Genomic DNA, 12,596 nt, shown 5'->3' with positions numbered 1-12,596 from the left:
CAGACCTCAGAGCCAGAAAGATGAAAATGACAGGGATACAGAGAAGAGCAATCAAAATTATTTAGGATCTGGTGGTTAATTTATGGAGAGAGATTAAAAGATGTAACTGTGTGTAAATGCTAAATTAGAAGTAAGTTGGGTTAAGAAGAGTAGTTTTTCAAGATACGTGAGTGAAGTGGAGAATTATGTGAAGAGTTTTACAAGCTTTAGTCAACAGCAATTGGGAAGAAAATGGAGGAAAGCCCATGCTTAGCATCAAAAATAATATCCTGGTAGGGAGGCTGTTGTCAAGCCAGAAAAATCATTCTGAAGTTGCGGGGCCTTGTTGATAGAATCATTTGTGTCTGGGCTGTGCAGGTCATATCACATATAAATAAGGTACTGTAGGGAACAGTTCTGTGCTGGAGGGAACACGGAGGTGGTGACCTGACAGACCTTTCCCCTTCAGTCCCTGGAGTCTTCCGGGCGGGCGGTACACAGTGCAAGCAGCACTGGTGGATGTGCAAACTGCAGGGCTTCATGGTCGCTTGTAAAGTGGTGGATGGAGCAGTGCTTCTACAGATGTCAAATCTGCATGTCCCCACACCCTCCTGGCTCTGAATCAGGCCAAGGTCCTGGGGCAGGGCCCACGGGAGGAAAGGTGGGCAGGCAGGCCAGCGGGGAATGGGAATGGCTTCTGCAGAGACCTCCTGCCTGGGCCATGGCAGACAATGAGCCCTGGCACGGAGCTGTGAGCTGCACTGATGGGGAGTTTGGGGACAGCCTGCCAGACCGCTGGGGTTCTTCTTTAAACAAAAACCTTTGTCCCCTGTGGCAGATATGCTTTGACATTTCAGAAATCTATCTTAAGAGTCACTAGGTGTAGGCATAAATGAATTAAGCAGAGAAATAAGCTTACAGAAAATTATACGGGAGTTAGACTTCTGTAAGTGCCATCCTTCTCTTTCATACCTCAATACAGATATGCCTTCAACAGTTATTTAATTGTATTTATACTTTATAAAGGTCACTTTCAGTACACAAGTGGACTTAAGGAGGTCTGGCAATGTGGCTGCATCCTGCCTGCTGTTGGACATGTCTCACTTCCATGCTGGCCCAAGGAGGCAGCACTTGCTCAGCAGTACCTGGCTTCATAGGGGCATGAAGAGCCGTGGGTCCAGGCACAGCCCCAGCCAGCACTTCCCCACTGCAGTTATTTTCTGACTTCCACAATGGACCTAAGCCCTGCTTCCCAGCAGTAAGCAGCAAATATTTTGACCCAGTGTACCTAAACCACTGTGAAAAAGAAGAGATAACTCATTACTTTAAGGTTTCAACTTCAACCATTTGTAGCCAGTCAGTCTGGCACGGGATACAGTGCCAGGGGCAATTTCATCTGACTTCCCTCCCCCTTTCTTCCCCATGCCTGTGGGGAACAAGGGTGGTGTTGTCAGACTGGGATTTTTTGTGGTGCCCCGGTTGCAGCCCATGCTATTGAAAAGACCAGTTAGCCTTGATGCTTGATTGGTTTTGCTGTTTTGTTCCCCAAATAAACTCTGTTTTTGAAAGCTGTGAATAGAGAACAGTATTAAGTGGAATAATAACATTTGTTGCCATGATTTAGTTCTCACCTCAGTGCATTCTTGTCCTCACAGCTATTCAGCAGAAGGTACTTGTCACATACATGAAGGACTGAAGTGCTACCTACCTTGCAGACACCTGTGGTCTGGTGCGCAGCAGTCCTCCCCTCAGTGTCTGGGTCATGCCTCTGTGGCACTGCATCTCACAGAGCAGTGGTTTACTGCTGCATCCACAGCCCTAGTTCCAGATTGAAGAAATGTTAATTTTGTGTATAAATGGTGATACCATAAGGAAAAACACGCAGGTCACCCAACCATGCTTGATAGAGTGCTATGTCTGAAACAGTGGGAAGGTTTTCAGGACTACCATTGATAATATTTTAGGAGGCAAATTCTGTTTTCAGCAAAAGATCCGGTTGTAAAGTGCTGTATTATTTAGTTTCAGCCCTTCATGATTTAAACCTGGCTGGCAACCAAGTCCCATGCAGCAGCTCGCTCACTCCCCCCACCCGGAGGGATGGGGAGGAGAATCAGAAAGGAATGTAAAACTTAAGGGTTGAGATAAAGACAATTTAATAGGTAAAGCAAAAGCTGTGCACGCAAGCAAAGCAAAACAGGGAATTCATTCACCACTTCCCATGGGCAGGCAGGTGCTCAGCCATTCCCAGGAAAGCCGGGTTCCATCCTGTGTAATGGTTACTCGGGAAGACAAACATGTCCCCCCCTTCCTTCTTCTTCCCCCAGTTTATATACTCAGCGTGATGCCCCATGGTGTGAAATATCCCTTTGGGCAGCCCGGGCCAGCTGTCCCGGCTGTGTCCCCTCCCAGCTCCCCGCGCCCCCCCAGCCCTCTCGCTGGCCAGGCCTGAGACACTGAGAAGTCCCTGACTGAGGATAGACACCACCCGGGCACAGCCAAACCCATCAGTGCACCATGAGCACTGTTCTCACATCAAATCTAAAACACGCACTGCACCAGCTAGTAAGAAGAAAATTAACTCTATCCCAGCTGAAACCAGGACAAGTTCTTTATCCCTGTGTCCCAAAGGACAAAGGAGGATGATGCAGAGCTTTCTTCCTCGTTGAGGCAGGCTATGCACAGCAATAGAGCAGAGAAACCTCAACCACATCTGCACTGTTATCTTTGGCACTAGGAGCAATACATCTACATTAATATGGTAATTTCCTCAAATTTTTTATCCCACTTTTCTTCACGCACCAGCCAGTATTCACAGCATGACTATACTTCTGTTAGGCCCTGAACTAACTCAAAAAAAGTGTTGCATTTTGCAAGGTGGACATGTACTCCAGCTGCTCTCTGTAGCGTGTAGTGCATGTCTTACCTAAACTGGCACCAGTTCCCTATACAGAGGTGGGAAATATAGGTGTACATGTAGGGAATATAGGCCAGGAAGGGGGTACAGGGCATAATATCAGGAAGATTCCCAGGAAGGGGAGGCAGAGCAGACGGTAAGCTGAGCAGAGAGGTTCCTAAGGCATCTGTGAGTAAATGCCAGCATGTGAGCTGAGTCCAAGTTAATCAATAAACTGAAATAACCTGTGAAGCACAACCTGAATCCTAAGTATTCCTTGAGGTGACTTGATCACTGAGTGAGGAGGTGGTGACCACAAACTCTGGTTGTCTGCTGCCAAACTTGCTTTAGTAAAGCCCCTTCCTGGCTGCCGGTGCTTGCCCACAGCTCTGGCAGCCCAGGTGGTGGCACAGATGCCGGCAGTGATGCTACATGCAGTTATTGTCATTTGCTTTTACCCATGAATATTTATGCATTTTCATACAAAGCAGAAGAGTTTCATGAGGACTGACAGAGACTCTGGAAATATCTGCACCCAGGGGCTGTGACACCCTCTGAGGCAGCAGGAGACCCTGAACCATGTAAACAGGACAGGTGATATGAACCTGAGCCCCAGCATATGCTGCATCACAAAACATCCCTCTCTCCCTCAGGACAGCAAGCACCACAGGGCTTTGACACACACTACAGTTGGGGAGATAGCATGCATGAGGTATTTGCATATTTAGGCTAAGTCTCCTAAAATGTGATTGCTTACTTCAGGTGACATTACTGATCCAGATGTTCACCCTTTGGTCTAAAACCCCAGCCCTTTGCATGCAAGTCCACCAGGGGACAAGCCAGATGATGAAGTTTCTTCTTTAACTGCTAACTCTTGCTTGTATTGTCCTGTTGACAAAACTCTGGGAGCTGAATTCATTACTTTTGCAAATGAATGAACTTAGTGCAAATTGGTGTTAAAACTGTGAGAGGTTATGAGCTGGCTGGGGATGTGAGGCTGCAGGAACTGAGAAGTTTTGGCAGGGTTGTTAAACGCCTGCAACCTGTGAGCTTTCCTTGTCCTTCAGCACTTAACTCACAGCAACTGCTGAAACTGTCTGCAGCCCACGTGTGGACACAGATCAAGAAAGAGAAGTCTGGTCCTGGGAAGTACCTCATTTCTCAAGAGGAAGTAAGCGTGTCTGCCTATTCACCCTGGAGTGTAAGGATGACATTTTTTTTCCAGCAAAGTCAGTAAAAGTCAGTAAAAGACCTGCACATCTGAATTCATACATCCAAAGACATTCCTGTTAGCCAGTGCACAACCATACATTGCCTCTTCAGTAACAATAGCCTGGCATTTTGGGAGAGGCTGCCCTAGGCTGCATAACAGATCTTGAGCAGTAAAACTTGTCAATTTAACATCGTAGAAATTAAACGTAACAAAAGCAGCTACCAGAGTATAATTCTTTGCCAAAACAACGTTTGCAAAATAATCTGATTCATCAGTACAGTCAACAATCGGCTAAGGTGTAGGTAAAAAATGCGTCAAAAATGAGCTTACTTTTTAAAAGTGGCTCATTATACTTGACCTGTGCTGTTATTAGGTAGAGCCAGTCATGTTCATGTTGCTAGTCATGCTGGGGTTAAACTGTGCTCTGCCATGGTGTGATCCTCTACCACGGATACGTTGGGCCTACACGGTGACTTTGCTTTCAAGCCATTAGTTTGACTAATCCTTTGCTCTGGTAAACTTTAGGTTGCACCCTTGTGACACCAGAATCCTCTCCTGTCCTGCAGACTATACCCATTCTGGTGTATTATAGACATAAAACTTCCAGAATAAGCTGCTCACAGTCTCTTTGCTGCCTTTTTTTTTACCCCATACATATTATCTCCCTGTTAATTTCCTTTCTTTGCTCCTAGGCCAGGGAAAAGATGGGCCCAACAGTGTTGATAAAGATACACAGACTTTTAAATATTGAATTCACAAATTTCCACAGTAGGTGGAATAAAAAATACATAACATCCTCTGCTTTCCAAGTATGGAACAGATGTTTCACCTACTATGAAACCTACGAGGCTAGTCATGATACTTGGGAATATTGCATGTCCAACTCCCAGGCATTTGTACAGATCCCTCCGTTAATTCACTGCAGAGAAAAATTACAGAGCTGATTGGCCAGGGAGCACTCTGGGCTGATGGAAAGCTCAAAAGGCTCCAGGGGGTCCAAAATGGTTGGAAGCAAACATCTATATGGTAAAGCTACTTTTCCTCAAATAGATGGCAGTAGAAGCTAGAGCGGGGAGGTGGCCCAGAGGTAATCAGAGAAATACTCCTTTTACTGTAAGCGCCAGCCAGCACAAGCACAGAGAGCAAACAAAACAGAGTACAAGTGCTAGGCAACAGCCTGGATTGAAACATGCCACGCACTGCAGCCCCTGCAGAAGCTGCTGAGCGTCAGGGAGCATGCTGGTAGTATTTCAGTCCTTGGCTTCCGATGCAAGTGCCATAAGCGTCCCTACATCTTAGTCATCTGCAGCTGTAACTGTCACTGGAAGTCTGCAGAGGCACCGAGCAGTTCAGACTAGCCATGACCTTTTACATTGCCATATATATCCAGAAACCATTCTGTCTGTTGCAAAGAATTCCATTTGTCAAAGGTTTTTGGCCACGTGGGTGGGTGTGCACATATGCATGCAGGCAGTCACATGCATGCGTGCTTTGGAGAGTTCTGCTCTCATTTTCTGCCTTATAACCATTTCCATAAGCAGCTGGTTGGAGGCAAGCACGTGGCCTTAGCAAAAAGATCTCTGGGATTAGCTTCCTATTAAATTGTGTCTCGGGACTCTTCCGTTAATCCACCTCTGCTGACTCTAGCTTGGCTCTGAAGAAACAGAGGGCACGGACTAATAGGAAAACTATTTCCAAGCCTGGCTTAGTTCTGTGTTAGGAGGCAGAGGTTTGGGTTTTTCTTTTAAATGACATAAGGCTCAGCTACTTGGTTTCTCAGTTCCCTTATGCAGGGGTGTCTCTGCCTGTCTGTCTGGTGGCTTTCTGATAAGAAAGACTGGTGTCATTTTGGTACAGGCTTTCCTTCTTGTGGAGCTGCGTTGGCCGCAGCCATCCACCGGTCATTGCCCTGCATCGTCCCCTCCAGGCACCAAACTCCACAAGCTCTTCAGCACTTGCCTTTAACAGCCAGGTTTCGCATTTCTGAGTAAGTCTGCAACAGACACCCATGTAACCAATTCCCTCCTTATGTAGGCTGTCTGTTCCACTGATGCAACCTATGAACATCTACTCCATTTTCTTCTGCAGGCTGGATTACTAAAATATGTTTTATTGGGGCTTCTCGAAAGCATGCCTCAGAAGATTCAGTCAGAGCAGATTGGAGCCGTTTGCTTGGCTTTTAATGCTAACTGCACTGAGCTTATTAAAACTGTTCTCCACAGATTGTCTTATCTTATTTAAGATTTATAAACCTCTTGGATTTATGACACTAGTACCTCGCTAGTACCGCTGGTACACAGGCACTGTCCTTTCCTTGGGTATCCCCCAACTCTGCTGCCAGCCAGGGGGTGCAGGTGAACCATCCCCAGCACCGAAATCTGAGGAGAAGCTGCCTTATCTCAGTTTTGAGTTGAGGTTTTTTTGCTTTTTTCCTCCCTTTTAGTGGTTAGGCCAAATGAGATTGATGATTTTCTGAGAAGGAAGAGCTGCTGCTTTTACCCTGCCTTTTCACCGTGCTGGGTGAGGTGGGAGCTGCAAGACTTCACATTTTCCACAGGCCAAGTTGGTTGGGAAACGTCTGAGACAAATGCCAGAAATTTTGCAATAGGATTGTACTCTTAAGAGAAAAAAACCCAGAAAATGGCTTATTCCAGTTACTATGTTTTGGCATTTTTTTGCAGAAGTCTTTATAGGCCTTTAGGCAGAGCAAAGCAAAACTTAAAATCACAATTAAGCTAGAGCAGAGAAAGCCAAATACTCCATTAGGCATATGTAGTGCGCCAGCTCTGCTTCCCATTATGCAATGCCTTCTTTCACAAGACTTTGTAAATAAAACACGTGTAGCCTCTGGGTCACTGACCTTGTTTAACAGCTGAACATAGCAAAGCACAGAGACCTCTTTGAGCACCTAACCTGCTGTGGGGAGAGGGGGCTGAGGCTGATGCCATGGAGTGTTTTTCTAGTGTGCTGCCTTGCTGTCCCAGCCCTCAGCCTCACCACTCGCCTCCCCCATCTGTTTGAGCACATCTGATTTTCAACCATTAATTAGGCACATGCTTCCAATACTGTTATTGAACCAGGGGACCACCGCAGCTGGCCCCCTGGGCCAGGAGCCTTTCACTCAAGTCCAGTGCGATGCTCAGCATCGATGAGGAGATCTCTCCCTGCCTCTGACCCTTTGCTCACTTCTGCCAGGAGGGGACAGGTGGTGTCAAGGTGCCATCTGGGACCTCCAGAGAGAGGAGACAGCACAGAGGCTTCTGGCTGCAGAGTGCTCTGGGATGCAGGCAAGAGCCTCCCTTGCAAGAACAATAGTCATGGCAACAGTGCTTCAGCTTCTCCCAAGGAGCAGTAATTCAGCTTCAGATGTAATTCCATATATTTGATTTGTGTTGCCATATAGCTCACCCAGCAGTATGCTCAAAACTCCTGAACTGTTTTTCTCTTACCATACCAAAGACAGCGGTGGTCACCCAGCTTGCTGTTCCAGCACTCACATGCACAAATGTGAGAGCAGGGGCAGGTCACAGCTGGATCACACATGCATTTCTTCAGCTTTTTTTATTGCAGGATACAAATTTCCTCCCTTTGCCTGAGTATCCCCACATATCCTTTTAAGTACTGCATTCTGCTGCAGTGCTTGGGGAACTCCTCATGTAGTGTGGAGGCAGCTGCCCGGGAGAGGTACAGCAGAGCTGCAGCAGGCAGCAAACGCAGTCTAAGACAAGTAACAGGAGTCTCATTTGGCTGGAGTCTGCAACTTCCAGGCAGACCTCAGCTTACCAGCTGTCAGCCGGCAGGGCAGCACACTAAGCATCCCAGTGATACCAGCAGGAGGATGGGTGGTGGTCATTAGTGACAAGGCACACATTTCTGCATGAAAATGAGACAGCAATTTTTATGTGCATGCAAGATGGCTGGCTGTGTGGTTCTTGCAGGCAGTATGAAGCAGTATGAGCAGACAGTAAGACTAGTGGGAACACCTATTTTCTGAACTAACTGAAAGAGAACAACATTAAAACATAAATGACCGGAGGAATTCGACCCTCAAACATTGCTGAGAGCTGCACAGTAGGATATTACCTGCAAGTATGAGCTTCTCACCAGCCAAACAGCTGGTATCTCCTGGGATCAGCCAGAAGGAACAGTTTTATAGAGGTGGAAGCAATAACTAGCAACAACAATGCAGCAGGTCGGTAGCTCAAGAACAGGAGTCTCTGTGTTGCTGAGGTTTGGGCCAAGCCTGAGAACTGGTTTCCCCTTTTAGAAACATTTAGCTGCCTAACAGCCCAGGACAGACCACATTACCTCCTGTTTCTCTTGGGCTTTTTTCCATTCTCTTTTCCTTCTGCCTTCTTTGCATAACTCTCCCATTGGAATGGTTTGTAGACTGTATGCTATAGACAGGTTGTCTTATGTTTACCCTTTTAAACATTACAGGGAAAAGTACATTTACACTGAGGGGAAAATAAAAAAGGTAACAAATACTGTAGACAACACTTCAATCAACCGGCACTGGCAGAAACTCTTGAAAGCCTCCCACAGCTGAGGGAGCATGCTCACTGTGTTTGTGGCTCTCCTTGAGGAGCTTGGGTGGCTCCAGCCACCCCACCATGACAAGGGGGCAGAAGGGAACAGAAGGCTCCCCCGCCCTGTTTATGGTCACCTGGCCCCCAGCACTAGGGTCAGAAGAGGCCCTCTGCCTGCACACAGCTGCCTGTTTGTTGATAGGCATTGGGGACACCTGAGGAGATTAACTGAGAAACCCCCTACCCTGCTCAGGACTATTCTGCCACCCAAGGAACCATGACCAGCTGCATGGAGGGTGCTTTGCAGGGGCTGCAGACACCCAGCAGGCCCCTGGCTCCACAAATTTGCTCTCCTGCAGCACAAGGATACAGCCCACACATGGATGATGCACAAGGTGTTCCATAACTGACTCTCACCCTAGATTTTTGAGACAAAGCTACATAGCTGCTATTCTCTCTCGCAAAAGAGGGAACAGAAGCAGAACACAAAACATTGTGTCCAAAACCATGCCGCATGCAAGCAATAGCACAGTTATGATCTCAGCTACTCCCGCAGGCATGGTATCAATGCTAATCCAGACACCAAGGCGACCCTCACTACCTCTTATTTTCAGCAAGGAGCAAACTGTTTTGCTTAGAGCTGACTGTCCTTACATTTGGAACAGCCAGATTTCAGTCATTCACAAAATAATAAATTATCTTGGTTTAATTTAATTTCTACCAGAAAAAGCAAAGATTTCCAATGCTATTTTAGTAATTACATGCCACATCAATACAAAACTATAGTGAAACCTAATGCAAGCTGGCTTACGGAATCACAACTAACAGTCCTATCAAGAACAGGAGGAAAAAAGAACACTGGAGAACCATCTTAAATCTGTTCAGATATGCTTAAGAACTGGGATATGTGAAGTGTACAAAATACAAGTAATTCAAACCAATGTAATTTCTGTGGCTCCCCTTTTCCAGCCTCAGCTCAGAACACTTGCTTTGAAGACACCCCCACATATTCCCTCCAATGTAATCGTCTAATGTTTTCCCTTAAAGAATGGGCCAAACTAAATTTAGTCAGAATAACCCAAGAAAATATTTCTTGAAATAACAAAACATATCAGCATGTGTTTTCTTTATAGAAAAAAATCCCAAATGTAACAAACATAAAATGTCTTTGAAATGGCCATTTCTCAAAATGGTAGCATATTTCAGAGTGCCTTTCACAATATATTGATTTAATTGTGATGTCAAGCCTCTTCTGTTAATATTTTTCAGTATCAGCTACAAGGTATGAAAAGCTGTACATCGTTAATAGAAAACAATACATGTCTGGCAGAGCTCACAATATAAAGCTGAACATAACTAGGGTTTTGGGTTGGCAGCATCTTGTACCTCTAAGTAGACGCAGTGATAGGCATGCCTTCCTATATGGCATGCATTCAGCAGTACTTAATTAACATGCCTTGGCAGAGAACTTTACCCTTAGTTTTGTCAAAAGAAGAGTTTCCCTTCCTTTATAAAACAAAAGCAAGGAATATCACTTCTGCTTTATTCTAAATATGGTCTGCCTTCATAGTTTTTCACCATGACAAGTGCTCTAGTTTCTGTTTCATCCTTTCCTCCCTCCATATCTCTCACTGTTGCCTGTATGTAGACTGGTGGAAAATTTCCACCACTTGTTTTTCAAAGCCAGGACTATCTTCTTACAGGGCATTAGCAGCCTTCAAAACAAAACCAAAAAGTTTTATCCTGGGAAAGTGGGTTATTCAGTGCCCTCACAGGTAACACAGAGTTGTAATTTGTGCTGTTAAGAGCACTGACAAGGGAGGTGAAAGACTGAAACGCATACCAAGATACATTCCAAAAATTCTGTCAACAGCATTATAGTCTATGCTGAACCATTCACAGCGTCACTTAAGTTTTCCAATACATGTTCAGTTCAAGGCATTGCTGTAAAGATTATTCCAGATTTAAGATAAAATCTATTCTGCAGCAGGTTCTGGATCTGGATGGCTTCATCTGCATCATTGTAAGCACGCAGAACCACAGACCTATAGAACACAGTGCAGAAATCTCATTAGTGCTGCAAACTCCTGAAGCCCTGCTTGTGGGCTCTCTGACTTCAGCAGAAGCTGCACAGTTCATTAACTGGCTTGGAGTCTCCTAGACCTATACTTAAGCTGTTAGCCTTTTGCTGCTTTCTGCTAGATTGGTTTGTCTGGAGTTAGTCCTGCCCATTATGAAAAGCATACACATCCAAAAATTATTTGTTGGTGTGACTAATGTCTGATTTCTCCATTCTTATAAAAAAAAAGTCAGAGAAAGAAAAAAGCAGAACTACTGAGTGTTAGAACAACACAGAAAATAATTCCTTGCCTTTACTAAACAACAAATTTATTTGACTAGAGGAAGCTATTACTCATGCTTTTGAAAGAAGGCAGAAATGCTGAGAGAAAAGCTGATAGTCCAGTTCAATAGCTCCCAGACCTTTTTTCTGATGAACTCAATGCTGAGTACTCTCCAGACTGCAAGCAGGCCAGGCACTTCCCATGAAGACCTGCCAGCTGCCACCAGTAGGAAAGTCCACCCAGGGAGATCCTGCTCCAGTGGTTCCTATGCCACAAAGGGAGGTGCTCTGCAGAAAATGTTGGCATAAGGATGGCAGGGTGGGAGCTCATCCATCCCCTGTGTGATCTGTGCTCTCACCCCAGCCAAAATCAGCACCTGTCAGACACAGGGGCTGCCCAGCTGCCAGTGGCACTGCAAAGCCAATGTGTCTGCTCTGGGGAGGGGATACAAGGTCCAGCACCTGTAGAAAACAGAACAGCCAGCCTTTTGCTGTCTCATTCCTGTTTATTTCTTTAATTGTAATTTGCACAGCTTTAGCCGAACTTACAGGAGCATCCTTCCTTTATGCAAGGAAGTTGGAGGACCTGCTTTTTTTCATTCTGCTAATGCTGCAGCTTGCAGACCTGAGCAAACCCCCCAGGGGAGAGTGGGGCAGGAGCGATCCTGCCACTTTCTCTGCAATTGCCAAACCAATCTAGCTATTACAGGAAAAGTGCAGCCCAGGCTCACACCCTCCAGAGATTTTAGGCAGCTGAACTGGCCTTGAAGCCGATCTGGGCTCCAGTGCCCTCACCCAGGTTACAGAGGACATCCAGGGCAGAATCAGGCCCTGGGCAGTAAGGGCAGTGCTGCCTGCACAGGGAGCGGGGTCTGCCTGGCATAACCCCTCCGCTCCTGCTGCATGTGCCTCCCCTTCTCCCCATGGGTCTCCCTCCCCTGAAGTCCCGGCTGAGGAGGAACAGGCACGATCGCCAGCGGCACCCTCAGCCCACCAGAGCGGTGCCGAGCGAGGCAATCCGTGCCTGACACCGGCTGAACACCTTCCCCACGGGCCTGGTGCTCTCTGAGCTCCTCCCGCCCTGAGAAGCCCACCAAGGCCTCCCACAACCAGGTCTTGGCCTGACGCACGGCCTTTCCCTCTTTTGTACACAAAGTTAAGCCAGCGTCAGCCCGTTCTGGGCTCATATCGCACATGCGGCAGGAGTCTGCCACTGCTTCGTGCTTTCCCGTCATTGCAGCCCCTTCCAGCCTCGCACAGTGTGCTTCTGTCCTTAAATATTAGTTTCATTATATCAGTAGAGCTTCAGGTGTTTCCCAATGACTGGGCAAAGAGCCAGCACCCATGTTCGACATGGGAAGAGCAGAGCCCCAGAGAGCAACAGCACTTTTGTCCTGCAGCAACACAAAATCCTCACTCTTTCTACCTTCATTTCCCATCAGGCCATGAAATTTTCCACATTAAGTGAAATTCCACTGTGGATGTTGTGTCTTAATGCTGTAATCTCAAAAATACAGGCAGGAAAACCAACTGCCTCCAGAGGCAGGGGCCAAAACACTGCAGATCCCTTTTGGGGTAAAAATAATTAACTGTATTAAAACCAGCAGATGGCAATTATTTTTTTCTAAAACAGATTCAGCC

The 12,596-nt window shown here is 46.3% G+C and overlaps 1 protein-coding gene across 1 annotated transcript; it reads right to left on the bottom strand.

Moving 5' to 3' along the window:
* Positions 1–10,242: 10,242 nt before the first annotated feature.
* Positions 10,243–12,190, bottom strand: TICAM2 (TIR domain containing adaptor molecule 2). Its single transcript, XM_005244646.2, is given in 4 exon segments — positions 10,243–10,347; positions 10,349–10,478; positions 10,480–10,681; positions 11,950–12,190. Coding segments are annotated over 4 exon segments (678 nt in total).
* Between the last annotated feature and the right edge of the window lie 406 nt (positions 12,191–12,596).

This window comes from Falco peregrinus, chromosome Z (assembly GCF_023634155.1).
Source record: "Falco peregrinus isolate bFalPer1 chromosome Z, bFalPer1.pri, whole genome shotgun sequence".
NCBI classification, from domain to species: domain Eukaryota; kingdom Metazoa; phylum Chordata; class Aves; order Falconiformes; family Falconidae; genus Falco; species Falco peregrinus.
The sequence above is the reverse complement of the archived record's forward strand: the minus strand, read 5'-3'. Positions and strand labels throughout refer to the sequence as shown.